Source organism: Lineus longissimus, chromosome 11 (genome assembly GCF_910592395.1).
Source record: "Lineus longissimus chromosome 11, tnLinLong1.2, whole genome shotgun sequence".
Classification (NCBI taxonomy): domain Eukaryota; kingdom Metazoa; phylum Nemertea; class Pilidiophora; order Heteronemertea; family Lineidae; genus Lineus; species Lineus longissimus.
Window position 1 is genome coordinate 17,352,036 of NC_088318.1, and position 26,313 is coordinate 17,378,348.

Here is a 26,313-nt window from a genome sequence, read left to right on the forward strand (position 1 = left end):
GCTTACCAGCATGGCTTTTCATCTTGCAGATAGAAAACACTGATAAAAAACTGAGTACTTGTAGTTACCCTGACCTTGAGCAGTTGACCAATGTATCTGGCCAAAGGTCTGCTACCCTTTTTTCCGCAACAGAGCACCTTTATCAAGTAACAGCTCGCCACCAAGCCGTCATTTTCAAAATGATAAGCCAAACGCAGACCGAGAACATGAGACCCTTGATTCCTTTGTTCTTTTTCTGCTTCACTTCAAAAACTTTTTCTTGAATTATTTCCACAAGCGAACGTCTCTTGGCTTTACAGGAGATGTAGATATTCGATCTGTTGTCTGCTTGGCTTTAACATCTTATAATCATTACTGCAACAAGGCGAGGCCAACAACCGAAATTTCAACATTAACACCAAAGTCATGCACATTATTCACACCTACATCCTTTAAAGAGGGAGTGTCCCAGAATGATGCTGGGCCAAAACTTATGATACAGTTGTACGACAATTTTGTTAGTGTGTGGAAGGCACCGCAGATATATGCATCCAAGAATGTGCGCATCCCACAGTTCATTTTGACATTTTGGTCTATATTTTCTTACACATCCCAGAAACCTCTACAAAGGAACACAGCAAATTTCATCAAAGCGGACTCAGGCTTATTTCTGGAGGAAGTTCTCCTTTAACCAATACGATAAAAACCTCATGACACTCTTAAATTTAGATTGATAAACCCTATACATTAGGAGAAGGAGGACATGTATGAGCGACCCTTTATAGCATGACCTAGACAGATAAGACTCAATAACGTGCAAATCAATGGGTCATTTTTTGATATTTCACAGAAACTGTTTCTTCGAATCCATCCAGATAACCTGGAATTCATCCAGATAACCTGTTCACTAGTTCGTGTGTGTGTGCGTGTGGACGAATAGATTTGTAGGACTCCATACATGTCAAGTACCTGCTCGAATATCGGAAAGGACACTATAGTTGGCCAGCATATGAGAAGGATCAGACGAGGCGTTAACAAGGTCTAAGACTTCTGACAGAATATACTGGTTCAGCGAGGTAAGTGCATGTACATCATATTGCTTCAGACATCACAGGTCTACTTGTAAGCAAGCTGCATTGAAAAACCATCAGACCTGTCGACCGATGCAACAGGCCTGCCCTCGTGTAAGAAAAGGTGACAGTGAACTGAGTGATGGAGGGCACAAATAAAGATACACGATGTGCATTTTATAGCCCCCCCCCATACATGTTAACCTCTAGGTAGGCCATTCTCAAGATATGTCATGCACAAAGATCACTGCATTTCACCTTTAGAAGCGAGCCAAGTTGCATGGAGAATGACTAGGGAGTGTACGCAAGGAAAGTACCATCCCATTCATAAAACAAACACTATTTTAATTTCAGGGCAGGTAAAAAAACTGACACAAGATGGCGTCAAACAGAACAGAGAGCGCCGACATTTGCGTGGTGTGCTTTCAGACCAGACCACTGAAAGTTGCCGGAAGATGCAAGCATAGCTTCTGTACTGAATGCCTTACAAATACTTTGGGGAGCCATGGCGCTGACGTGTTCAGCTGTCCTACATGTCAGGCGGACTGTCTGTATCCTAGGAATGGTGTGGAGGGACTGGTCGACTTTACTGGAGAGGAGGTGGCCGCTGAGGATTTAGGACCCCTGGTGGAGCAGGGGAAAGCAGTCAAAGGAGACGACGCAGCAAAATATGTTCCCGGGGATAAGAAAAGCGACAGCAGGAATGAGACACTTGAGAAAGATGCAGAGACTGTGCTGGATAGATGCAAAATTTGCCGCCTCAACAAAAGGGAAGTTCAAGCAATTAACTTATGCATTCCATGCGGCCATCTTTACCTTTGTGGGGACTGCACTGAGGTTCATGCAAAGAACAAGGCAACACACAAACATGTCGTGATACCCCTGCAGCCCGAGAGAAAAAAACAATTAGCTGTATGCCAAAAACATGACTTTGGCTTAGATAGCTATTGCCAAGAATGCAAACAGGCAGTGTGTGGTGCTTGTGTCATGGTTGAGCATGGGGATCATACCATAGAAAAGTTTGCGGACTTTTTAGATAGACAGGTCGACACATTGACAGTTGTTCTTGAAGAAAGAGGGGAAAGGCTCGATAAGTTGCAGGAGTTAGAAGTGGAGTTGATTTTGTTGACAAGAATTGCCCCGGTGGTAGACAAACAAGACATCCTGCTCAAAGAAATTGAGGATCATGCGCAGAAGTGTATCGATAAGATCGTAAAGTGGAAGGAAGACTTGAAAGGACAAGTCAAAGCGGACTACCAAATCATTCGTGACATTCCTGAGTGCCTGCAGAAGGTTTCTGAGAGGGTTCAGAAGATGCAGGTATCTATCGAACAAGCTGGGATGTTACTTGCCCAGACAGAGTATCAACCCATGTACCTTGACAGAGTGATGAAATTGCAGCATGACCTTGAAGCCCTCGCAGAAACACTGGACGAAGAGGGAGCAGGATACACAGATAAAATCCAACAGCTCTATAATCATGATTGTCGTTTCACTCCGATGACAATGGATTCCTTTGGAAAGATGGATAGAAGCCAAGCCAAGACAGGATATTTCAAACCTGAGGAAATTTTCAAGTTTACAATGCCAGTAGACTCCAATGACAAGTTCATTCCATGTGTAGCAAACCTTGGCCAAAGATATGCTATTGCTCATCCAATAAGAGAGGGAGAACCATCCGATGCTGTCGACATTTACGACTTCCCTGGCAAGCTGAAGCACACATTGAAAGCACATGTGCCTCCCTTGTACGACATGTGTGCAACTCCAGATGGGAAACTTGCCTTGCTTTCTGATGGGACAGGGGACACTAGCTGCTGTGTCAAGTTGTTTGATGCAGAGGACGGCTACACAAGATCAACTCTTGACTTCGACATAGCAAAACCGTTATCACTTGGAGTTACCCTGCAACATCAGTACGTCATCCTCGGTGATACTGAACAAGGAGAGAGGCAGATTATCGTTGTTGACAAGGATGGTCGAGTGGAACATACACATGTTATTAAAGAAGAAATTAAAGAGAAACGAATCAACCCGAGCAGGATAACATGTGGAGGAATGTTCATCTATGTCATTGGGAAGTTGGGTGCTTTTTCCTATAAGATAGAGGACACGGGGATTGCTGCCTCCAGTGCGTCTTTCTTCTTCTCTCACCCTCTTGATACCCACGGTATTGACATCTCAGCAAATGTGTGGGATGGTTGCCGTGTTTCTTTTACTCTTGAAAATAAGATCTACATTCAGAAATTGGTAAAGAAAACAAACAAGGACAAGACTTCATGGACTTGTGATGGGTGTAAAGTACTTCTGCGTAACTTGACCGGGGCAGATAGGGAAACAAGAGTCTCCTCAAGGGGTTCTCTCATAGTCACGTCTCACGGTCAAACAATCAGGGTCTACAAAGAATAGTCAAAGGTCATTAGCCCAAACGCTTTAGAAAAAGGTCCAGTGTTATTGTTAACAATGATGCGACAATGGCAGACTCGTTCCACAAGCAGTAACAAACTGCATGTAAAGCGCACCAAAACCGCCTATGGTGACAGGTGTTTCTCTGTCGGTGCTGCACGCTTGTGGAATGAGCTGCCACAAAACATAACTTCCCGGGAGTCCACTGCAGCATTCAAAAATGGGTTAAAGACCTGGTTATTCAGAAAGTTTTATGGGGAGTAGCTTTTTAACAGCAATCGTTCTGAGAAGCGCTATATAAGCACTACAATATTATTATTATTATTATAATGGCTGATAACTGAGAAGAAAAGTAAATTTAAGATGGTGCACATCCCGAAGAAGGGACATATACTCGAGAGAATGTTTTCAAGCATTCAAATTGTGGAAAAAACGGAATGATCAATCGAAATATGATACGTTTGCACTGATATGAATATCTGATGTGAGACACAAGAACTCCGTTGAAAAAAGAAATACACGTAGGGTTGACTTAATCTTTAATCACATTTTTTTCAAGTTTAATTCATCAGTTTAGTCATAAGGAACATGATTAAATGCGGAGAGAAGTCTTAAGACTTTTAGCACATAACAGACACTTATTTTGTGGCCCTACTAGCACATCGTTACCTTTAGATTTCACTTTACTAATTGAACTGTCATAATACATTGTATAAGCATATACTAATCAGATTTCAAAATGATTGTGCAAAAAAGTTATTTGCCTCTGATAGCATGAAACCTTGTTGATCAAACACCACTTTGTAACCTTTCATATTCTACTCCAGAAATCAATAGTAACCACAATGTTTTCTTATACTTTTTGAAGTCACTTTATGTACTTATTTCAAAGGCGTTTTTCAACACGTGACCTTTTGTTGTGGCAGGAGGTGCTTTGTGTGAACGGCATTGATGTTTGGACTTCAGTTCATATAACTGTGAAAACACAGGTTCTCTACTTGGTTTCAGGGACAGCTGCTTCTGTAGAGAAATTGGCAAATGCAATAAATTGTATACAGAATGTACTGAGATTCATCAGTACGTGTACACGAAGTTAGAGTTCTTCTTCTTCAGTTGGCAACTTTGTTTATTCTACCCATGATAGTAGACAACATATGCTGTCAGTGACAGGCATAGTAATTTAGACCCAATCCTCTTCTTAATCGTACATTCTCATATCCCATATAATAGTAGCTGTGTGAATCTATGAACTGCCTGCCTCAAGACTTACCAATATCCCGGAGCCAGACTCCAATCTTCCCACAATGAGTCATCTGGGACCTGCGTAATCTTCTTACCTCGGTTGGCTAGATCAAGAACCTACTCACAGTGGCGGAGACAGTGGCATGACATACATGTTGAACTTTTTAAGGATAAGTGGTAGTATGAGAAAATATCAGGAAATGTTATCCTGAATAACAACTTTACATCATATTGTACAGACAATAATCATCATAACCTAAAAATTACATCTACCCCTCTACACATAAAACCTGGAACATTTTGGTTTTTCCTCCCAATAAAAATGATTTAAACTTCAATATAATCTAGAAGTGATCATCAAATCATCCAAACACTAATGATATTATTCAGTAATTTTGAAGCCATATTGACGAGACAGCAGAATACATTAGAATGCAGTAGAAGTCTGGTATTAGCCTGGCAAACCAACCAAATTCATATACGTACATCCCTTGATACAAACCTAGACTATACAATAATGCTTACCATTAAGTATGATTTAACTCTGCTCCAACAATGACACTATCATTAAATCATCGGTGAAGCGATTACTGGGCAGAACAATTTCAAAGCATTATCACTGTAATGATTTAATACAGCACAATGGTAGCTAATAAACTACACTATGGGAAAGAGTGCATCAACAGCTGATAATGGTAGATTCCACAGACAAGTGAGCAAATGACTTCTGCAACCATTTGTACGACAGAAAATGCGAAGTTGCTAACTTTCAAAAAGTTCGAATATAGCATCCTTCAAATTTCGTATACGAGATTGGACCTGATATAGTGAACTGAAAGATAGTACAATAACTTTGAAGTTAGGAAATGAATAAGTTTTTTCCGTTTTTTGCCCTGACAATACTCGTTAGTTATTTCCGGAAAATATTTAAATATTTAAATAATTATTCAAATAGAATTCTTCAAACATGGTTGGTAAGCAAAGGGTGGGTGAAAAATATATAATCATACAGAAACAAATTGCTATTTCTGAGCCATATTTGTCTTGGGCACGTCACATTGTGTTTGCCAGATTCTACAAAATGTGATATTAGGCAATTCATTGTCTTCCTCACGGGTCAGATGAAGCCATTTTCCGGAGACCATTAGCTTCTATGTTGAACATGTCTAATTTGGGAGTTGATAACTAGCATTGTAGTATTTCCTTGATATTTCTTTGGATCATGATGCTTTTGTGACTTCAGTCTCGGATCAGGAAAGCAACCTAAGTTCTTTTTGGTTATTCAAATAGAATTCTTCAAACATGGTTGGTAAGCAAAGGGTGGGTGAAAAGGTAATAAGTGATAAGAAGAACAAATACGGAGTATAGTAATTCTTGATGATAATGATAATAACACCAGTTCTTCGACATGTATAGTGCCAAAATCAACTTAAAGTGATCAAAGACAGTTTTCAATAGATAAAAATACTAGACGTGGTAGCGACCGTAGATACAATGATTAAGGTGCTCTTTGAAATCATTAAAGCATTTTATCATGATTTCATGTTTGTTTGATGTCATTCAATAGAAAAGTTCCCCTGGCCTTGATTTTTGTATCTTTTCAAAAAAGCGAGCACCCACAATCTTCACAGAGATATCACCTCAATTATCCTGCATTGAGCTTGCAATCATTTTTGAATTTATGAATTTTTGATTGAACACAAAATGCTCGAAAATCTACAGCTGCATTCAAACTAAGTGGTATCTCCATCAATAATGGAGACTTTGAAACTGCAATTTACCCTGAATGTAAATAAGGTAGAAGTGCACTTTGTGATTATTGTAGGAGATAGCTAATCGGACAAGTGCTGCGCTCTGAATCGTGACTATTAGTATGTGCGTTTGATGTGAACGATGTGGCTGCTGAGTTTGGAAGGCAATTGTACAACTTTTAAATTCCACTAGTGTTCAATTTGAGGAGAAAAGTTCTTCTGTTAGGGTTGGCAGTTAATCCCAATTTGTATTTGGGTCATTGTTGGCATCCAGTTGTCCAACGAGCTGATAGACTGAGAATACCCATGTGACCACTGGATCCATGCATACAAATCCCTTACGAGGCACTTAGTTCTTCTTTTAGAGTTGAACATAAAGGAGCTCTTTTTCATTGCTTCTCATCCTCCTCCACAAAATTCAGTAATGATGAAGCGCTATTGCCAGGACCAGTTGATGGAAATGTCAGAAACCACTTTCTCTTCAGACCTTTTACAGATCCGGATCAATGGCAATATCGATGGGATTTGTGATGATTTGCTTTATCACACAAAGCAATCGAATTGATAGAGTAGGGGGCAGATTTGGTCCAAACATGATGGTAGCAGGACAAGGAAATGTTGGTACTTGTATAAGAGAATGTTAGGAACGTTAGGATCAAATTAAGATTTCTGGGATGTTTTGACAGCAATGAAACAATCCATCTTTAATGGCACAGTACTGTATAATCTATTTCCACTCATCAAAATAGCTATTTTGTCAAGATTCGCATGAACATCAATCGTTAATGTGAATAGTGTCCTTGAGGTCGATGTGAAAGTTTGCATTCAAATGGCAAATACAGTTCATCAGTGGGGAGATATTTTTGACAGCTACATGTATAAAAAAATAATAAATGTCAAGTTATGATGAACCGAAAAGAATCAAACATGATTTAGAAGTACATGATACATGAATCAGAAATAAAATCATTTCATGCTGAATACAATAAAACCTCATTTAAGAACATCCCCTCTGAACTGATAAGTTCCGTCCTAAATAGGTTGGTGTCCTGATCACAGAGGTCCAATTGTATAATAATAACCCATTTGGGACCAAACTGTCTGGAGAGGCTGTTATTCTAAAGAGGTGTCCGCTAAGGAAGGTTCCTCTGCATATAATAAGACAATTAGAGATGCCACGGGGCTATGCATATTAACGGCTTCATTATTCTTTAAGAACTTCGTGTAAGATTTCCCCCTGCCTTGGAGCAAGGGAATGGAATATGAGAATGTTTTTATGGAGTGTGTGACGACAGTTACATTCAAGAATACTGATGTGCGGATGCATGGTGTTGTACTTGGTGAACAAGGTTACTTCAGGCTAGTGATGTGTATGTGCAATTATTGTATCTAGTCTCATGAAACCAAATTACCTTTTGATATTTTCTTTGAAAGGAACGTATTGAGGCAATACATAGTTTTTTCAGATCAGTCTACACAGTACACCAAAATGTACAACATTATACAACAAATTTATCACTGTAATTTTCGTCTAATTTTTCAGCTCGTGCAATATTCAAGAGTATACTCTCCGAAGAGGGAGCAATTTGAATATTTGCAAGACAAACAGGACGTGCTGGCCTATGAAGCAATATCTATCATCATTTCTTGTCCCGGGTGAGGGTTACTATCAGTCAGTCATTTATCAGCGATACAGTTTGAGTCCTTAGGGATGAGCTTGCTCGGTGAGCTGAGTGTTTACAACAAGTCATCGTAGTCGTCATGAGTAGGTCTACAAACGTTTTTGGTCCTCCGTAGTAGAACTGGCAGTGTGCATCCTTGACAAAGACGCTATGATCGAGGCATAGTCCTCACTCTCTGTTCAAATAGGATTAAGTTCTACAATTCCTGAGAAATTAAAATGACAGCCAAGCATATAGGTTACCTTGAATTCGATTAACTTGAGGCAAAAAAAACCCAACTTAACAGCAGAATCTTTGTGAAACATATGTAAAAAGATAAAAAGACCGTTGGATTTTATATTCAATAATTCCAGGTTGTGTCTAATCAACATGCACGGTCTTGTCTAGAAGTCTCGCATAATTTCCAGAACAGAACAGAACTTGCGTAATATGAATTAGATCGGATGGGATATAATTAAATTTTGCATCATAATTTCCTCGTTTACTGAGTTAGCCTGAGGCATATCACTTGCACTGTGCACCAAATTTGTCTCCAACAAGATAAAAAAGCAGTGAGAGGGGTAGACGTGCCAGGCTCCTAACCTAGAAGGAAAAACACATGTCGTCACCCTCACAAAATATTTGCCTTTTTTCCGTTGCTTTTTTTCCCCATTGTCTTTTTTACCTAGATGGTTGTCTTTTTTTCTGTTGCTTTTTTACCGTATACCAAAATTAACACATTGTTAACAACTCAAACAATAACAATTCAATCACTTCTATAGTGGACGTAGATAACAGCGATAGTTTCCTTAATGCACAATGCCCTAACTTCCCCATTGGAGTTATGTCTTTGATGGGTTGAATTTCTGAATTTTGGAGCGACTGTGGAGAAATTGATGCTTGTTGGTTATGTGTGATTTGCAGCTATCAGTTGTGGCAAATGAAACTCAAGTATGATACATTTCATTTTTTGGCAACAGGTGACTTGGTGAAGGTCGATTGGTGTTAAACAAAAACCTTCTTTTCCACAATATTGTAGTGGAACCAGTTGGTGTTGCCTAATGTTATGATAAACACATATTAAGGTACTGTAGACTTATTTCAGCATCGGTAACATATTCCAAAGAGCACTTACGAAAAACCACACTGCTTTTTGTATTGGTAGCTTTATGAATACTGCACTAGGCTTTTACAAAAAAGCCAACATTTGCGGAGAGATGTAACATCAGAAATCGCAGGAGAAAGTTATCACTTTTTGCAGACTCTGTGCAAATTACATCAAACATATTCCGGAGTAGATAAGGTTTTTATTGTCGCATATCCGGTAAACAAAGAGGATTCAATGTCAGGAAGCATGTTGTGGAACTGAAAGATTAAGGGGAAATGGCTATTTAGCTCCCATCATGGATACATAGCAAATCAGATCCCAATGGCTGGATCCACATCAAACACCATACTTATTGTTGACAATGGAGGAAAACAAAGACCCCAGACGGGTATGCGATATATTTTATTACATTGTATATCAAAAATGTATTTCTGCGTAGGAGGAAAACCATGCAGTCACCATTACTTTATTACCAGATGCAAATAACATATTCAGCACTTTTTTATAATATGATATCACTGGCTTTTCTTCCCCAGGTGCTTTGCCTTGGTTTTTATCTCATGACTTTGAGTACTTTGGTTAGACCTAAAATAGAAATACCCTGAGCGTTTTTTGTATAAGTGTTAAATGTTCTTTCTTTATTTGTTTCTTCTCTATATGAAGAATATGTTGCACGACCCATGCGCCAATATAAATCGAAAGGCAAAGGCCCAATTCTGGGCCAAAACGCCTATGATGATGATGATGATGATGATAACAAAGCTGGTAAAACAATTCTTAAAGGGGGCTACTGCTGGGTCCTGACTTTCACTGATAAACCAGAACCAATCTCTGAATTCCCTCTTTTAAATTGAGGTTATCAGGTAAGCCAGCGTCATATACTTCCCAAGGTGATGATTAGTGACATAACGTAATTCTCCGCCCATAAAAGGGATGAACGACGTTCTTATATTTAGACAACCTTATCATTGCAATGCAAGTGATAAAGTGGATGATATCAAGGACTATTCAATATCCACATTCTGCTATTCCTGCTACTTAGTCCAAGGTGGCAAGAAGCGTGATGTCTCCACCTTGCTTAAGGAGACAATGATGATACAGTACTGATCTGTACGAGATGGTTGTAAGCCAACAAACAATAAACAGATCTGTACAACAGAAATACCTCGACATCGATAAAAATATCTGAAAATAACTGCTTTGTAAAGCATTCACGCACACTAAGATAACATATTGGAATCAATTCCCAAGACACTCCTAGAGGTTCTGTAACATAGTATTCTCACTTCCACTCGACGTGAGAAATAATACTTTTTTTCTCTCAAGATACCAGCTTTTACCATTCTTTTTTTCTGTGGCAACTTGGTTTTTTAGCGGTATAAGGGTACGTAAAATGGATACTGGAATACTGTTAACCATGATATTTTTTAAATTTCAGTCGAAAAGGGGCGAGAGGTTCATGCCCGATGATCTCACCTTACCGAGTTACCACTCACTAAACACCTTACTTCCTGTTTTTTCCAAAGTGATATGCCCGAGCCTGCATTGGCTTCGATTTCAAATGGATTACCTTTAAATTGGTGTACCAGTGTAGACGTCAACATGGTCAAGGTTTTCATGTCTCCATTTTATCTGGTGCGCGATGTCATTAACCAAACTGGAGTTGACATGTTAGAGGAAGAACCGACCAACAAGCAAAACCCTCAAACATGACCTGCCGACAATTCCTTTCCTTTTTTTCAATATCACGGCAGCAACATGATAATCATGATCTAACATCGTTTACATGTGATGCTATATAGTAATCCTCTTACTCACATGAGCACCAAGATGATACAAGCACCTAAGATGGTATTAGGAAAATGTCTCATATCATAATGCATTATGTCATATGATCCAAGGGCATTTTTTCTTATACCTTAAAAGTAATACACGAACTATACTAGAACTACATATTAACCCAGTTTGACTGTACATGCGAGTCTAATAACTGTAAATGGAAAGGTTACTGCACATGATTGTTTTCATTCATCAGTTGGCAGTTCATCTCAAACGGAAATGGGTAATTCATGGAGAGTGCAACTTCAAGAGATCAACACAACCTCTGTTTTATTCTTGAATTGACTACTGCAAGAAGTTGAGAGCAATCATTAGACTACCAGACAAAAGCTCTCAATCACTGCATCACTGCAAGATAGCTTCCATCAATCATGTAAAGATGCGACGCTGATTTCACAAAGGAGAGAAAAATTACGTCTTTCTGCGCAGCATCGATAACAGCGGCTAGGGTATCATGTATTGTTAATTTGGTTATTATGGTTGCTGTGAATAGAGATCATCTGATCATGATATTTGCACTAATAGCCAGCAGAGACTTTCGTATTCAGCATGATGCAGTGCTATGGATGCCAACTCTCTTGCTGCAGGTCACTGAAAAAGAAGTTTGCCATATATTCCTGGAATCCTACACCATACTCAACATTTTGATTCAACAAGTGACATTTCTGCAGAAAAAGATCTATAATTCCTATGTAAGACTGGGACTACTAGTTATATCATGTTGGTTTAGGTCACCTACCACTGTAACGAGGTCCCAAACGCCTATGCCTATACTTCAAATCTCCTGCTAATAAAATCCTTCTCCCAAGCTAACTATGATAGAATGATATCACCAACAAGTCTCTAACCGTAATACCATTGATTTCAGTTTAGAAATGCACAGAAAGGGTTAGATTCTGCTTGCAGTTGTAATATTTCATAAAATTCGTTTCTGCTTCCAACTAATTAGCCTGTTAAGTTGAGTAAGAGATTTCATGTCCCCAGATATACATTCACTTTAAGTTCTTTCTTATCAAAGGAGTGATTATGGAAATGAACACTGAAACCAATACCGCTAATGTTTATACTGATCATGGAATCTGTCTGATGTGACATGAACTGGTGCCTTTTACAATCAGGGCTATTTCAACACTAGCTGATGAAACGGAAATTGAGTCGAGTGAGGGAAATCTTAGCCACCACTACCTCAGGTCTGAATTCCGAAGACAAATTTTGAAATCAACCGATTCACAGAATCTAATTAACGAGGCAATTATATGACGCTTTTCATAAAGAAGTTACTTCGGCACTTGTTTCAAGTTTCCAGTTTCCAGCAGGTTGTATTGGCTTGATTCCTTCTCCTTTGAAGAATATAGATCCTGTCCATTTCCCCCGAACCGAGGACACTTTTTTAAGACAAGAGTCACAATCAATAACCACTCGTTATATTGATTAATGCAAAGAAGTGACACCTTTTTTTAGCATTTTGATCAATGACTCTCCCTTCACCATAACCAGTCAGGCTGTTGGCAAGTTAATCGTGGGCGTAGGAATGCCGAGATTGAAGAGTGGTTATAGTTGGGGCATGAGGGTTGATAAGGCGACATCAACTGAAACAATGAACTCTTTCATGCATCCACTTCTACATGTATTTGAAATACACTTGGCAAAAGAAAAAAATCAGCTCACTTCTCAAATGAGGTGGGACACACTTCCTCATAACTCAAATAATCCAATATTTGCATAACAATTTTTCTCACCCCTGCTTCAAACTGACAACATGACAAGTTTAAGAAAACAATGGAGTTTTTCGTTCCTAAGAGACCAATAACTCGTCCTACTGCAAGAAGTTGGCCTCTAGATTAGGTTCATCCAGTTTCTCTATTACCATGGGAGGAAACAAATCGATAATACTAAAACTGAATGAGATTTATTGCTGTGACACGATCCTACTGATATTTATTCAATAGGTTTTTGGTCCCTCGAGTGCTGTGGAATATTGAGTGACAAATTCAGGAGAATGTCTTTGAATTGTATCGACAACTGACACTAATATTCCTTTTGCGAGGGAGAAACAGTTATCTATTATGAGCCTGTTAGGATAAATAGATTCCCTACTGATTGTCTTTGATTTTCCTGCAATGGGTTTGTAATAAGTTGTGGTCATATTGATGGTCACCATCAATCATCTACATGTATGGGCTGTACCTGCAATTTAATATTTGAATCTGATATAGCGCTGCTGCTGTCAGAATTAGCAGCTGCTGGTATTAACGAATACAACTTCATTGCTTCTGATTACCAGTCCTCTTGGCCAGGCATTGTAAGTATGCAAAATCAATAATGGATCCCCTGTTCTAATATTTTTATTTCATAAAGATTGACCACAGTTTTCGTCATTTGTCAAATGATATATCCATTTATATCCAAATTATCCATGTCATTAACCGCAGCCAGACAACCCTAAAAAGCGCTTCTGGACAAATTATTTAATGGAAGGCTAATTGATATTGGTACGTAGTTCTTGCAACTAGATAGAGTAGGCTCTGTAGAGGTAAGCCGCTCTCATCTGGGTAATTGGCAATTCAATCATAGAAAACTCGAGATTTTTGGCAAATGATTAACACCAACCGATGTTTACTGCTTCTGTTAAGACAGTTTGCATATAATATCAATTTGCTCTTTTCCTTTTTATTTTGCAGGTAGGTTGAATGTTTCAAATGAATCAGTTCTAAAGGTAAGAGTATTTTCGAATGTACCAAATAATATCGTTTTGAAAGCCGCACTAATGCTGATATTGGATTAGCTTGTTTAGGAAGCAGACTAGCATACTGTCCTGGGAATGATACCTCTGAATCCACATCTTACAGAAACCAATGATACACCCAAGTCTGAGGAGCTATTCAGCGGGGCCAGGCAATTGCCCAGCCGACTTTAACTTTACAGTGGATTGGACAACTCTCATGCGTGACAAGACATCGTCTACATAATTTCATAGACAGCTCGGTTTAACCAACCAACAATAACACAATCAGAACGCTTGCTACCTCATTTAAGTTGATTATGAGCAAACTGCCACTGGATTCAATTAGCCATTTTCTTTATAACACCGGCAGGTTTATCGCTCTCTGAAACAATTGATTTCTCATGAGATAAGCTCAGGTAGTGCAGGCATGGCAACAGATGGTTCCTGCATAAGAAAGACGAATCAAGCTTGGACCTGGGTAATTCCACTACTACAAGAGATCAAAAGAACTGTCTTTTCGAAAACAGTTCGATTGATCCAATAAAATGATACATCATCATCATCATCATTATCATCATCATCATCATCATCATCATCATCATCATCATCATCATCATCATCATTATCAGCATTGTTATAGCCCCATTGGACTTTAGCTGGAGGTATGGAGCCCACTATAGGCTTCTGTTCGCCTGTATGGCATAGACTCTCTGGTACAAGGTACCATGGCGTTTAGTCTCATCTGACAGACCCTCATTAATTGATTTATATGATAGTGAGCCTCAGACTTGTTGTGGAAGGGCCAGATATTCCTTAAAAGCCACGCCGGTTCATCCAGTAATTTAATCCAGGTGTTCTCTGTGAATTGTATGCAAAAAAATTAATGTGGTAATCACTGGTTAATTCAGAATGTTACACGTCTTTTGGCAGGAGTTACCAGCGACCTTCAGGTAACCTGCAAGAAAAACCACGAGTTGGCTACATAGTCAACTTACATTACCCTCCCATCACTCCAGGCATTCTATCTCTCAGGCAATTCAAGTCTGCGATGCGTTGACTCCAAGACAGATCACACTTTACTCAAGAGTATTGTATACATCCCCTGTTAAGGACACCAACAACAAGAGACTACCTCATCCCCCCTGGAACTGCATTACTCACGGGATGTAGTTGTCAGCCATAATTTGAGTTCAAGGTAGATCACACTTTAGCCAAGGCTCCACCCCATCACTCCTGGCAATCTATTCCTCAGGGCTGAGCTGTCAGCTATGATTGAGTGCAGGACATATTTTACACTTTACCCAAGGGTACTTTTGGCTTCTCTCACGAGGACACTAAAGACGAGGCTCTGACACTTTAGCAAAGATAAATCTATACCTCCCTTGTTAAAGACACCAACGACAAGAGACTATTACTTCATCACTCCAGGCATCCTATCCCTCAATGGTTTCAGTCATCAGCAACAACTTTTGACCAAGACAGAAAAAACCTTACACTGGTCAACATACACTTTCGAGCCTCTCGTAAGGACAACAAAGACAAGGCTCTATCTCAACTACTGAGTTAAGTTTTGAAATGCAGCATCTGTTCTTGCACTTTGTCTCCTTTTGGCTACAGATAAATTTACAACACATTGAGCAATATGGCTCTTTGCCTTTTGGTAATTGTTGGCAACTAATCGTACAAAACACCAAATGTAATCATAAAGTCAACCTTTCCTGCCAGGTACATCGATAGCTTCCATTATCGCCACGACTCGGAGGACAGACACTTGTCGTGAGGAATCTAATATCACTCTAAACCCACGCGAACTAAGTGATTCAATTGAATTAAACCATTTAATGGGAAATCATGACGTCGCATACGAACGTTGAATTCGGGTTTAATGAGTAGATTTAGTTGGAGCTGCATGTTTAGACTTAGACTGCTAAGTCTGGCTATAAAGGATACAAAAAATGAGGTAGAAAAGGTCAAGTTCTGATAAATACACAATACGTTTTAATGCGGATAAAAAAACTATTGTAAATGTTAATATGTAACAAGATTCCTCCCGGTAGTGAGAGCCGAGTTCTCACATGAGCAGACAGAAGCCATTATCATATGTCGCTAATAATACGTACCATAGTTACAGCCAAACACATGATATACTGTATTTGATAACTGTAGCCTGAAATCAAATACTCGCGTAACAAATGACGAATAATGGTCATGAGATGCGCCCAATATGCATCGCATTTTTATATATTCCAATATTAAGGAATTTTCACTACTAATTTTCTGGTTTTTCCAATTTGGCCCCCTGGTAACCAAGTGGTGAATTAGAGCCGTGTAAAATGAGTTTTTTCTCTCCACTAGACAGACAATGTGTGTTACGTGTGGTTGAAGACATTGAGCCAGGCAGATTGTTGTCTCTTCAAATACAATGACAACATGTCTGACAGTTGATATTGAGCACATTGTGTCGTGCAGAGCACATTGTGTCGTGTAGATCAGTTTCTCTCTTTTACAAAGTCAAGATGTTTGATACTTGGGACTGAACACATTGTGCCATGTCGATTATTTTCTCTCCTTGCAAAGTCATCATGTCTAGTACGTGTGGTCGAACACATCGGACAATGTACATTGTTTTCCCTCAGTTAATACTATGAACGTGCAATGAATAAAACAACCGTCTTGGCACTTTAGTGGCAGGTGATCTCGAAATAGATGTGACCAGAGTGCTGAAACTCGGTTTAGCAACTCCAGATATTTCTGCTTCACCTTTGTAGATGTAGTTTGGAGGTTGTAGACTTTGGAACTTTCGGAACAATAACCACCACTTGCACATGTAAGTAATGATATGGACTTCCGGGATGTCATGTACGTGCAAAAGAATGTTCCTTCTCGCCCGAGGAGAAAGAAGTTCCATTAAGATGTTCGTGACAATATGGTATACATCGACTCACTCCGCTGCCTCTTATGTCAATTAGGCAACCATCTCAATCACATCATGCCTTAACAAACATTGGATGTGTTTGGAGCTTTGATGTCTGACAGGCTGCTAATTAAACAGTGTTGCTGCAGAACGTTTTGGCTCTTTACCACATATCTTTAGAGTCATTTTTTAGCACTGATGGTAGTATCTTCTGCCAAAAGCAGGACACAGGAATTTCCCCAAAAGTTTAACAAACACAATAGTTCATCCGACAGATACCAGAAACACAATTCAAGACACAGTCATGTGACTGACATTTATGTTTAAGGCATTGCATATCAGGCGGAAAAAGGACATCACACCAAAGCATGAATATTCAAGAACAACAATTGTATCACATCCTCCAAAAACGTGCACAAGAAATTTAAATCAAGCAAAGAAATGACATGAAAAAGAAGTGGATAAAATATTCAAAAATGATATCGTGGACCGCTGGGACTAGCGGGATTTATCAGGTTAACTCCTGACTGCACATGGCTAGGGAGGATGTCATTGAAAACCCCCAGCGGGTAATGTGATTTAAGGAAGTGTTTGACCTTAGCAGGAAATACTGAAGATGATGCTGGAAATGCAGGAAAAATCGATTTGACAGTGATTGGCACTTTTAGATGCTGTTCAGATTTGTAAGTGGGGTAGTGTCTTCTATTGCTAAGGTGCCTGTCTATTGGTCTGATTGTCTCGGGTTGGAACTGGACATAATCATTAATAACCATTGGCAAGTAACTTTACTTTGACTGCAACGAGAAGGGTACAGAGAACTGAATATTGAATAATGAAAGTGATATTGAAATTAGTGTGTGTAAATAAACAATACAGGCACTTGATAGCACACCGAGGACTTTAATTGCTTGATTTATTACAGCTATCAATCTTATTCCCCGTTGCAATGACAACATCGCAAACAATGTGGAGAATGCAAAGCTTATGGAACTAATTCCTACCAATGCATCTCATGCATGTTTACTCCAATAATAACATTGTCAATTTGGTAAATCTAATTTCTAGGAGGATGAAGTGACTGTTACATATGTGGGCTTTCCGTTCCACTTGGCAGTTTTCTTTCACAGTAGGTGGATTCATGATAGCAGTCAGGGCTGTTGGATTCAAGCAGTGGAATCCTCAGCGGGTATGATTCCCGGTCTTGCTCTACTCATACGACAGAGGGGATCTCTTCAAAAGCGTCTGTTTCTTCATGCAACCTATTTTCCTCGCGCATTGCAAATCTTACACATATCAATAATGCGCTCAAGAGATCAGAGATCACAGTCATGCTCTTGATTCATCTCCATGGAAAACAATATCATTGCCAGTACACGCAATGATGTTGTGACTTCCCGGTCAAATGAAAATTATGGGTAGTTGGATGTGAAGTTCTGTACAGTTAGTGACTCATGATCTCATAATGAACCTTTCAAATCCCTCCTGAAGCCATGTAGGCCCCTACTAGAAGGCATCACATGCTCTATTCAAATAGATTTTATGGTAATGTTATAGTTCCATCTCGCTAATAAAATATATGTCCCCTAACTTGGCAGTCCCCAGTGGGTCATTTCTCATGGACTCTGGCTGCATAGGAAACACTCCTTAAACCGAATCAGATACGTCATAAATCACAACTCCCAAGTGATGTTCTATTCACGAGCTGATATTACCAAAGTCCAAAAAAAATTTCACTTGTTTTCTTTTCTGCTCAAAATGAAGCAAGATCTTCAGTACCAAAACTTTTTTGGCTTCGAAAATTTTTCAGAATTTTGGACTGACTGAAGGATAAAAAAATTTAAGTCGAAACATTTTTTTCACTTGTTTTTTTTACTCAAAGTGAAGCAACATCAACAGTCCGAAAACTTTTTGGCACAATTTTGAACTGACTGAAGGATGAACAAATTTCTAAGTCGAAATAGTTTTTTCACTTGTTTTTTTTCTGCTTAAACCAGTAAGAAATTGGAAAGCCTTTGAAATACCAGACGCAAACTATGTCAATTTACAGACACAAAGACCCAAGATTGGGACCAGGAACTCAGAAGTCTAATGCACAAAGGGTGGCCTCGGGATACATGACTGATGAAAAACGATCCTATGCATGTACCTAAAGCCACCCCTGCTTAAAGATGTGCTGTGCACATTGCTTTAAAGCTTGTCTGCAATAGTCAACAGGATAAATCCTTCTACCATTCATTGATGGTGATGATAGCTTTGCTGATAATTTACCTCGGACAAGGCTAGCTGCATGGATCTGAGCACGCACATAGAATAATTGTCAATTTTAACTGCATCAATTTCACCAATTGGAATAGAAAGCAATGTAAATTGTTGTTTAAACAGTTGAGTTTTCCGAGCTAATACTAAAACCTGTATTTCACTATATCTAATTCTATGTATTCCATACAGAATGGGTAAACTGTCTCATGTCTGGTTAGGTTGACACGGTACCATCTAATCACTGCTATGATCACTCCAGGAAATGAAAGTTTTTCAAAAATGGAAGGGAATTAAGGGAGGCACGAATCGCGGAATCAACAACATGATAAAGTGACAAGGACATCCTTGTTGCCATGCTCTTTTAACCCTTTAAAATGTTTCATATGGATACTCCCTCAAAGTGTAACTGGTGGCAGTGCAGTTTCCCTCTCTAGCACTAAAACCTAAAACAGTTCAACAGTTCTTGGGACAGTTATTATTATTATTATTAAAAACATTTTTATAGCGCTTAACGTTGTTAAAACTTCTAAGCGCTTTACAATTTATGATAAAACAATAGAACATTAATACATGAAAGAATAAAAGCCATTACTAAAGAAAACGTGCAAGTGGGATTTTTAAAAAAAACAAAAAAAAAAAAAAAAAAAAAAAACACCAAAAATTCAAAAGAATTTCTTAAAAATATGAGTTTTTAGTGCAGTTTTAAAACGACCCAGGTTACTCTGGCCACGAACACTATTTGGCAGCTCATTCCATAGCTTTGGTCCCGCCACTGCGAATGCAGACGAGCCTATCACAGTTCTCCCCACACGCACCCAAAGTTACATCTAGACCAAGGGCCATATACAACTATCTTTCACTTGGGTCAAAGTGGTGAAGAAGACCTAAGAATTTGATAGTGTAGGATGTGCAGTCGTGTGATCGTTGGATACCTTAATTGTCAATAAAACAACTTCTCATGAACTCTCTCCCTCTTTGGCATTCATCAAATATCCATTTGAATAAAGCCCCACCAATGATGCACAACTCTCTACTGATGACTTTGAACATCAATTTCCCATTACCGGGTTGATCTTCAAAAAGACTTGTTCTAAGCTTGCTAAGTCATCAAGTTATCATTAGGCATGTTAAACGCATATTAGAACTTACATTTTACACTTAGATGTTAATGATGATACACCGTAGTAGTACAAGTGACGAGCAAAGTTATCAGTATGGCCCCCTTAGTTGCTTTCATTCTTCAAAAAGCAGTTTGAATGTGAAGCTCGAACACAACCTTATTGGTAGAACTCATATTTTGCAGAAATTTTCTTATATTTTTTTATTGACAAGTGTTGTTTCTCATGGTCATGGTACAAAAGATTAATTCAAGCCTCCAATGCCAACATGCACAACATGTCTTTCTGTCTTTCTGAAGAATCCACAAGGCCATCTCTGCAAATTCCAACTCCTAAATGGTATTACCTGTGTAATAAAAAAGTTCTAGGATTTCACTCCCTGCTGACAAACAAAGAACACAAATACAGAGTGAGCTAGAATAAATCGTAACCTTTTGTCAATATAATCAGGCAGGTCATATTTAGATTGTTTGTGAAAATCTTGGAAACAGATATAAGACAATGCCAATTTCACTGTCTCTGTTTTACATCGCATTCAAAGGACTTGGGAATCGAATTGACAAGCACAGAGCTAAAAACGTTTGTCAGGTATTTAAAATTGTGTTGAAATACCTCAACCACAAACAAACTCTTCCCCGATTACAAGGTTGGCAACTAACTTGATTGCATCAGTATCCCAAATTTCCTTCATTCCCAACCTGCAAACTATGCTGATACTACAACAACAACACCCCTCCCCCATCATTAAGTTGACAACTAACGTTACTGTATCGGTATCCGAATATCCTTCACTGCCAACAAACCGCAATCTGCTCCACCTGCTGTTGTTCATATTGCCCTATGACCACCATGTCAAATTGTTTACACACTGGAGACTGTGGCTACAAAGGAAATCGACAAGTAGAATCACCTTAGGCAACACTTGGCCATATCAGAAAACCTCTCATTGTATCTGAGGAATAGTCACAGACGATGTCAATGCCGTAGTTACATGTGATGCTGTTTTGATTGATGCCCTGTGAGCGTGGGGAAGTAAGCTTAAGAGGTACAATTACAACCCTTGTAATGATAGCCTCTGCTTGCATTAAAGTCTGACGACTACATTTCGTTTTCTACACTGCAGGAGCTATAAATGTACTGGAGCTGTAATTGTACAAACTCTACTTTAACTTTTGACTTAACCATATAAGTTGTGATCAAGAGCTTGCCAGTGAATCACTTCAGTATGACCCGAGAGGTAACTAAACCAGGATGAAACTGACCACCCTTGGATTCTGCATCAGAAACTCTTTAACCATTACCAGTACAGCACAGGGTTCTGCACACACAGTGACCTTTTAAACAAGGAAATCGTCATATGACAACCATCAATTTGTTTGTAAAACATCCTGTGAGCTGGTAAGGAGTTAAACCTTCCTCTTCCTGTTAATGCTACTGAGGGATGAAAACAACATATTCTACAAGCCAGCTGGTACGGCTAAGACTGTCATCAAAGAACTAACTTCAAAGGGAGTATAATGCTCAAGGGAGGTAAAAGCAGTAGTAACAGTATTTTAGGGATCGTATAACGCTGTTGAATTCATAAGATTAACCTTTGAAGACAAGAAATGGGATAAGACACAGTCATAGCCAACAAAGTGCAGATTTTCTCTCGAAAAGCAAGAAAACTATAGCAATGTTTCAAGCATTGTATCCTTTCGTACAAAAAAACCTCCTTCTCTTTTACATGCACTGACGAGATAAAAACCAGCTCAGATATAATTATTTGTGCAACCTTAGAAGCGGTTTTCCCTTTTTTCACGAATGAACATGTTTTGCATCCGATCAGAAAAACAAAAACATTTGTTTTCCAACCCTCAATGTGAAAGGATTAAACATGAGCTGATTTGATAGAAAATAGTTAGAAGATACAATCTCTCCGAAAATAGCTACGCAGACTATAGAATAACAATATTGATAACATTGTCATGAACACCTGATTTATGCAATGACACATCCGCCATCAGAAGGACATTTTTTCTTGCCTGTTGACGATTTTACTATTATTGGCAATTTAATACTCTTGATATAGATTTTCTTGACATAATTGGACAAAACAGCTCCGAGGGATTTTTATATTTGGTTTTTTGAAATTGTATTCTGAAGGCGGATATGTTGAAGACATGCGGAGGCCAAGGAAAACAGTCTTCTATTAAGGTTTTCTATCAACAGTCTTCTATCAAGATGACTTAGTCATTCCGGAACTGTTTTCTCAGAACTGTGTTTTTGGCACGGCAGGCTGCTGGGGTGGAAAATGTCTCGATTTTCTTGGCAAACTAAACCTCCATCCCAAAGTGTTCAGCTTGCATGCCCTAACATTATTTTTTTAATTACCGGGTATGTAAAAATCAAGGCAAAATTCTGCAAGTTGGTCATGATAATGTTTACAGACGAGACGAATTTCTTGACGGTGACTGGTTTGACAGCATTATTTTCAAGACCTGGTAATGCTAGACCACGATGGCAATAATAATGATAGCAACAAATTGGTGTTGTTTGGCTTCGTCTTCCACGTCTGTTCTATCTGTGTGGATGTGTAAGGTTTCGTTTCTCGCAAGTACAATCGAAGTGGTGAAAGAACTGTTTTATTAGTCGAGTTCTTCTCTGTTTTGTTCGAATCCTCTATTAGTTTGCAATGAGATTGGCTTCCCTAAAACAGGACTATCCACATGACCTTATCAAGTTGGAAGACAGATATCACTCCCTTTCTCTCTAATGAAGCCTACAACCAAGATACTGCCCAGAAATATTGTTGAAAATGTAATCAATTTAGAAAGCATTTTCGAGAACAATACCGGGGAAACATATCCTTTCTTTGCAGACAGAATCACCCGATACAATTACTCAGTGACCAGCGTCACCAATGTCTTCTCTATGTCAACAACCTATGCTGGGCAGTAGATAATGTGGATCGTACATCAAATGAGAAGGCGTTTTACTTAACATGTGTAGAGAATGTAACAGAGCGACTTGTATCTCATTGTCTTATGCCAATTACCCCACTGGGGATTCAACTCTAGCCTAATGGCCGTTAATCTGGTGGATTGCTTAGAACATCTCCAGAACGTTGTGTATTGCAGGAATACAAGATATAAAGTGCTACTTCGAGCAAGGCGGAGTACTAGGTTAAGCACCCGAGTCACAATCTATCTCGGGTGTGAGTAGAAGCGCTGGTCTGGCCATTGATATGTCCATCCAGGGCAAAATCAAGTAAGGCTTGCAATACCAGCTCTTTGCCGAGACCTACACTAGAATTAAAGGTTTTTGAACTTGTGAAAAACCACAAACCTCAAACATGTTATAACGCAATATCACATTTAGTGGTCACTTTTACCTAACGTAGCAGAATAACCCCCTAGACCGATCTGCAGGAAGAAAAGCACAATATGCTGATTCCTATATCAAAACCCGCATACCGTAAGGAATATGGAAGACAATACCCAAATAAAATATTCATAATATGACCGCCAGTAGAAATCAGTAGACATCATATCCCATTCAGTAGCAGAATATTTCAGAGGCCAGATATGGGAAAAACAACACTGCAGAAAGCTGGCTACAGTCACATAACAAGGTCAACAATAGCATGGGAGGGATTCTGACCGTCATATCACGTTTAGCGAGGACTTATTCCACTTAACCTCTCCACCTAATCTCCATGGCTAGAGACAGAGAAAACCACCATATGTTGATAACCTTAGATCAACCAGTGACTTTATTACAACACAGACTTGAGCAAAGACCATTCTTCAAATTGAATACGAATTATCTGACCATCGTATCACATGCAGCCCTAAATTATCTGTCTAACCCAGCATTATAATCAGGGTAGCTGGACTAGAGAAAAATCAATAGACTACATTTGCTTTTGGTTCCACCATACTCGCAGCAGCACTGATAGTCTTCACCACAGGAATGGGATCCACAGACAATACTCAAATCGGAGAAATTGCTCTGACTTATCACATTTAGCCATAGAAATATCTCTGGGACCGGCTCAGCAGGAAAAACAGCCATGTACTGATGATAACTGATGAGGCATCATATTCACATTGCAAGTCAGGTCAAGGAGAAGCTAGATTCATTTAAGGAAAAGGGCATACAATTATTTTTCTTGACAACTGCCAACTGAAACAACTTCTCAACGAGACAATGCCCAGATCAGGTATCCCTACCATCGAAAGAAATCCATCTTAACAGCAATTCAACCCAACGGGCATTCTCACGCATAAAGAAAGTAGAAATGTTATTTGATTTCCTGACACAAGTCACCTGAAACATTTCAGTCAGAACATTCCCAGATCATGTATCCTCAGTGTCTGTAAGAACCAAATCATCAAATCAATTGTGTGAATTCTTGGATAGAAAGAAAGGGCGGGGGATGTGAATCTCACTTCCTGACAGAAGCCACCAAAATGAACTATTCACCAGACAATGCTGAGGTCGGGTATGGATTCAGTTATAAAGAAATTCAACAAAAAATTACGGGAGGCTAAACAAATTCTGCTTCCTGACACGAGGCACCACACACAGCTTCTTAGCCAGACAATGCGAGATCTGGTATCACCACTGGGACAATCCTATGTGATTATTTGCGGCATACCACATATTTACTAAAATGACAGTATTTAGTGGCGAAGTGCATGGTGACAAATAATGTTCTTAACGAAGAACTGAAGTACTGCAGCGAGGAACTCTGAACGAGCAGAAAAATAGAATATCTGGATATCAAATCTCTCTGCTTCATTTCAGGACGAGGTAACTTCCTGTTAAGTATGGAGATGATGCAGCTCAGGCCAGATTAAGACTGAGATTCTTTTCGCTCTGTATCATGCCAACTACTCCAAACTATGCTAATATCATCGTGGGCGCAACAAGCACAAATGTTACTAAGTGCAACAAAAGCAAACATGTTGATGTTGGGTTATACGGTAAAAGAACGCAGCAACACAGGAGATAAAAGCCAGTAAAGGTGGAGTGGGAGTCTGCCGCATTCAGATGGCACTACAATGAGAGTGCCATCTCGTTCAAGGCTCTTTCACCAGATTAGAAATGGACAATCTGCCTCCGGGATCAATTTTCTGTTTATTGTGAGGCTAACTGCTTTACCAGGTCTTCATAGAGCAGTGCTGTTGGTCAACGAGGGCTACGACTTGCGGATAAACCTCAGTAATGTTATAAGAATCACCTGTGGTAATAGCCAGTTTCGTTAGCCTCAATAGTTCCCGATGTTGCAGTGATGTCGGTCAAAGAAGGATATGAGTCGCTGATAAAGCCATAATAGCTACGTTATTGTCAGTCACCTGTGGTAATAGCTGGCTTTGTAAGCCTTAACGGGTCCTGATCGTCTAATGATATTGGTCAAAGAAGGCTACGAGTCCCTGATAAAACCATAATGGCAATATTATTGTCAGTCAACTGTCATTTATTGGTATTCAATGAATTCGCATAAGGTTTTGCAACTTATTGAGAACCTGCTATGCACTCCATACCAGCTAAACACAACAGTATTGATATCTATCACGCCTTGACACTTGATCACCAAGAACACTGAAATCGGAAAAGATTATGGTAGCTTAGGGCGAACAACAACACTTAGGAGAAAAAAACGACAGGTCGTCTTCACTGGCAGTTTTATGAAAGGTGACGTTTGATGAAAGATGACAGACCTTCAGGTTACCAAATGATGACACCGAGGCTCATCATAGCTTCAGGATTCACAAAGACTAATTTGATGCAGGCAGACCTGCATAGCAGAGATAAAGTGATTACTGCATATCGTTCCTGAGCTCATGATAAATCTCTTATCCCTCAGGAGAAAAGAGGTATTAAAAACCTTCTTTGAAAAATGATATTGGTTTTCATTGCATCTAAGGTTTCTTGCTGAGATATCAGAAACAAATTGCTGATTGAAAAATAAACCAAAATGCTGTGTTGTCATGTTGAGAATTCCTTAATTGGCTGTTTGTGGATGTTGACAAATAATTTTAGGTTACGAAAAGCTTGCATGATAATATCGCTACCTGTTTTTGCATTAAAAACTAATCAGCAGCACAGAGGATGACATGGAAAACACAATGCTCACAGTTCATGGCTGGAGTGCAGAATCATCCTGGCTGGTGAAGTCAGCATGGGTGCCGTGACTTAAGGTATGTTTTGTAGTGTTATGCATACAGAAACAAATATGATTTTCAGTAAATGG

At 39.1% G+C, this 26,313-nt stretch overlaps 3 protein-coding genes across 3 annotated transcripts in view; 2 read left to right on the forward strand and 1 right to left on the reverse strand.

Moving 5' to 3' along the window:
* LOC135496355 (RAB11-binding protein RELCH homolog) overlaps positions 1-26,313 on the reverse strand; it is a 147,932-nt gene that overhangs the window by 9,200 nt on the left and 112,419 nt on the right. The gene's annotated exons all lie outside the window — the stretch shown is intronic.
* Positions 1-26,313, forward strand: part of LOC135496357 (growth hormone secretagogue receptor type 1-like) — a 131,790-nt gene that overhangs the window by 5,039 nt on the left and 100,438 nt on the right. The gene's annotated exons all lie outside the window — the stretch shown is intronic.
* On the forward strand, positions 804-4,541 carry LOC135496356 (uncharacterized). The gene is made up of 2 exons (XM_064785640.1): positions 804-1,055; positions 1,404-4,541. The coding sequence occupies exon 2, from the start codon at positions 1,428-1,430 to the stop codon at positions 3,456-3,458; it is 2,031 nt and encodes a 676-aa protein (XP_064641710.1). The 5' UTR covers positions 804-1,055; positions 1,404-1,427; the 3' UTR covers positions 3,459-4,541.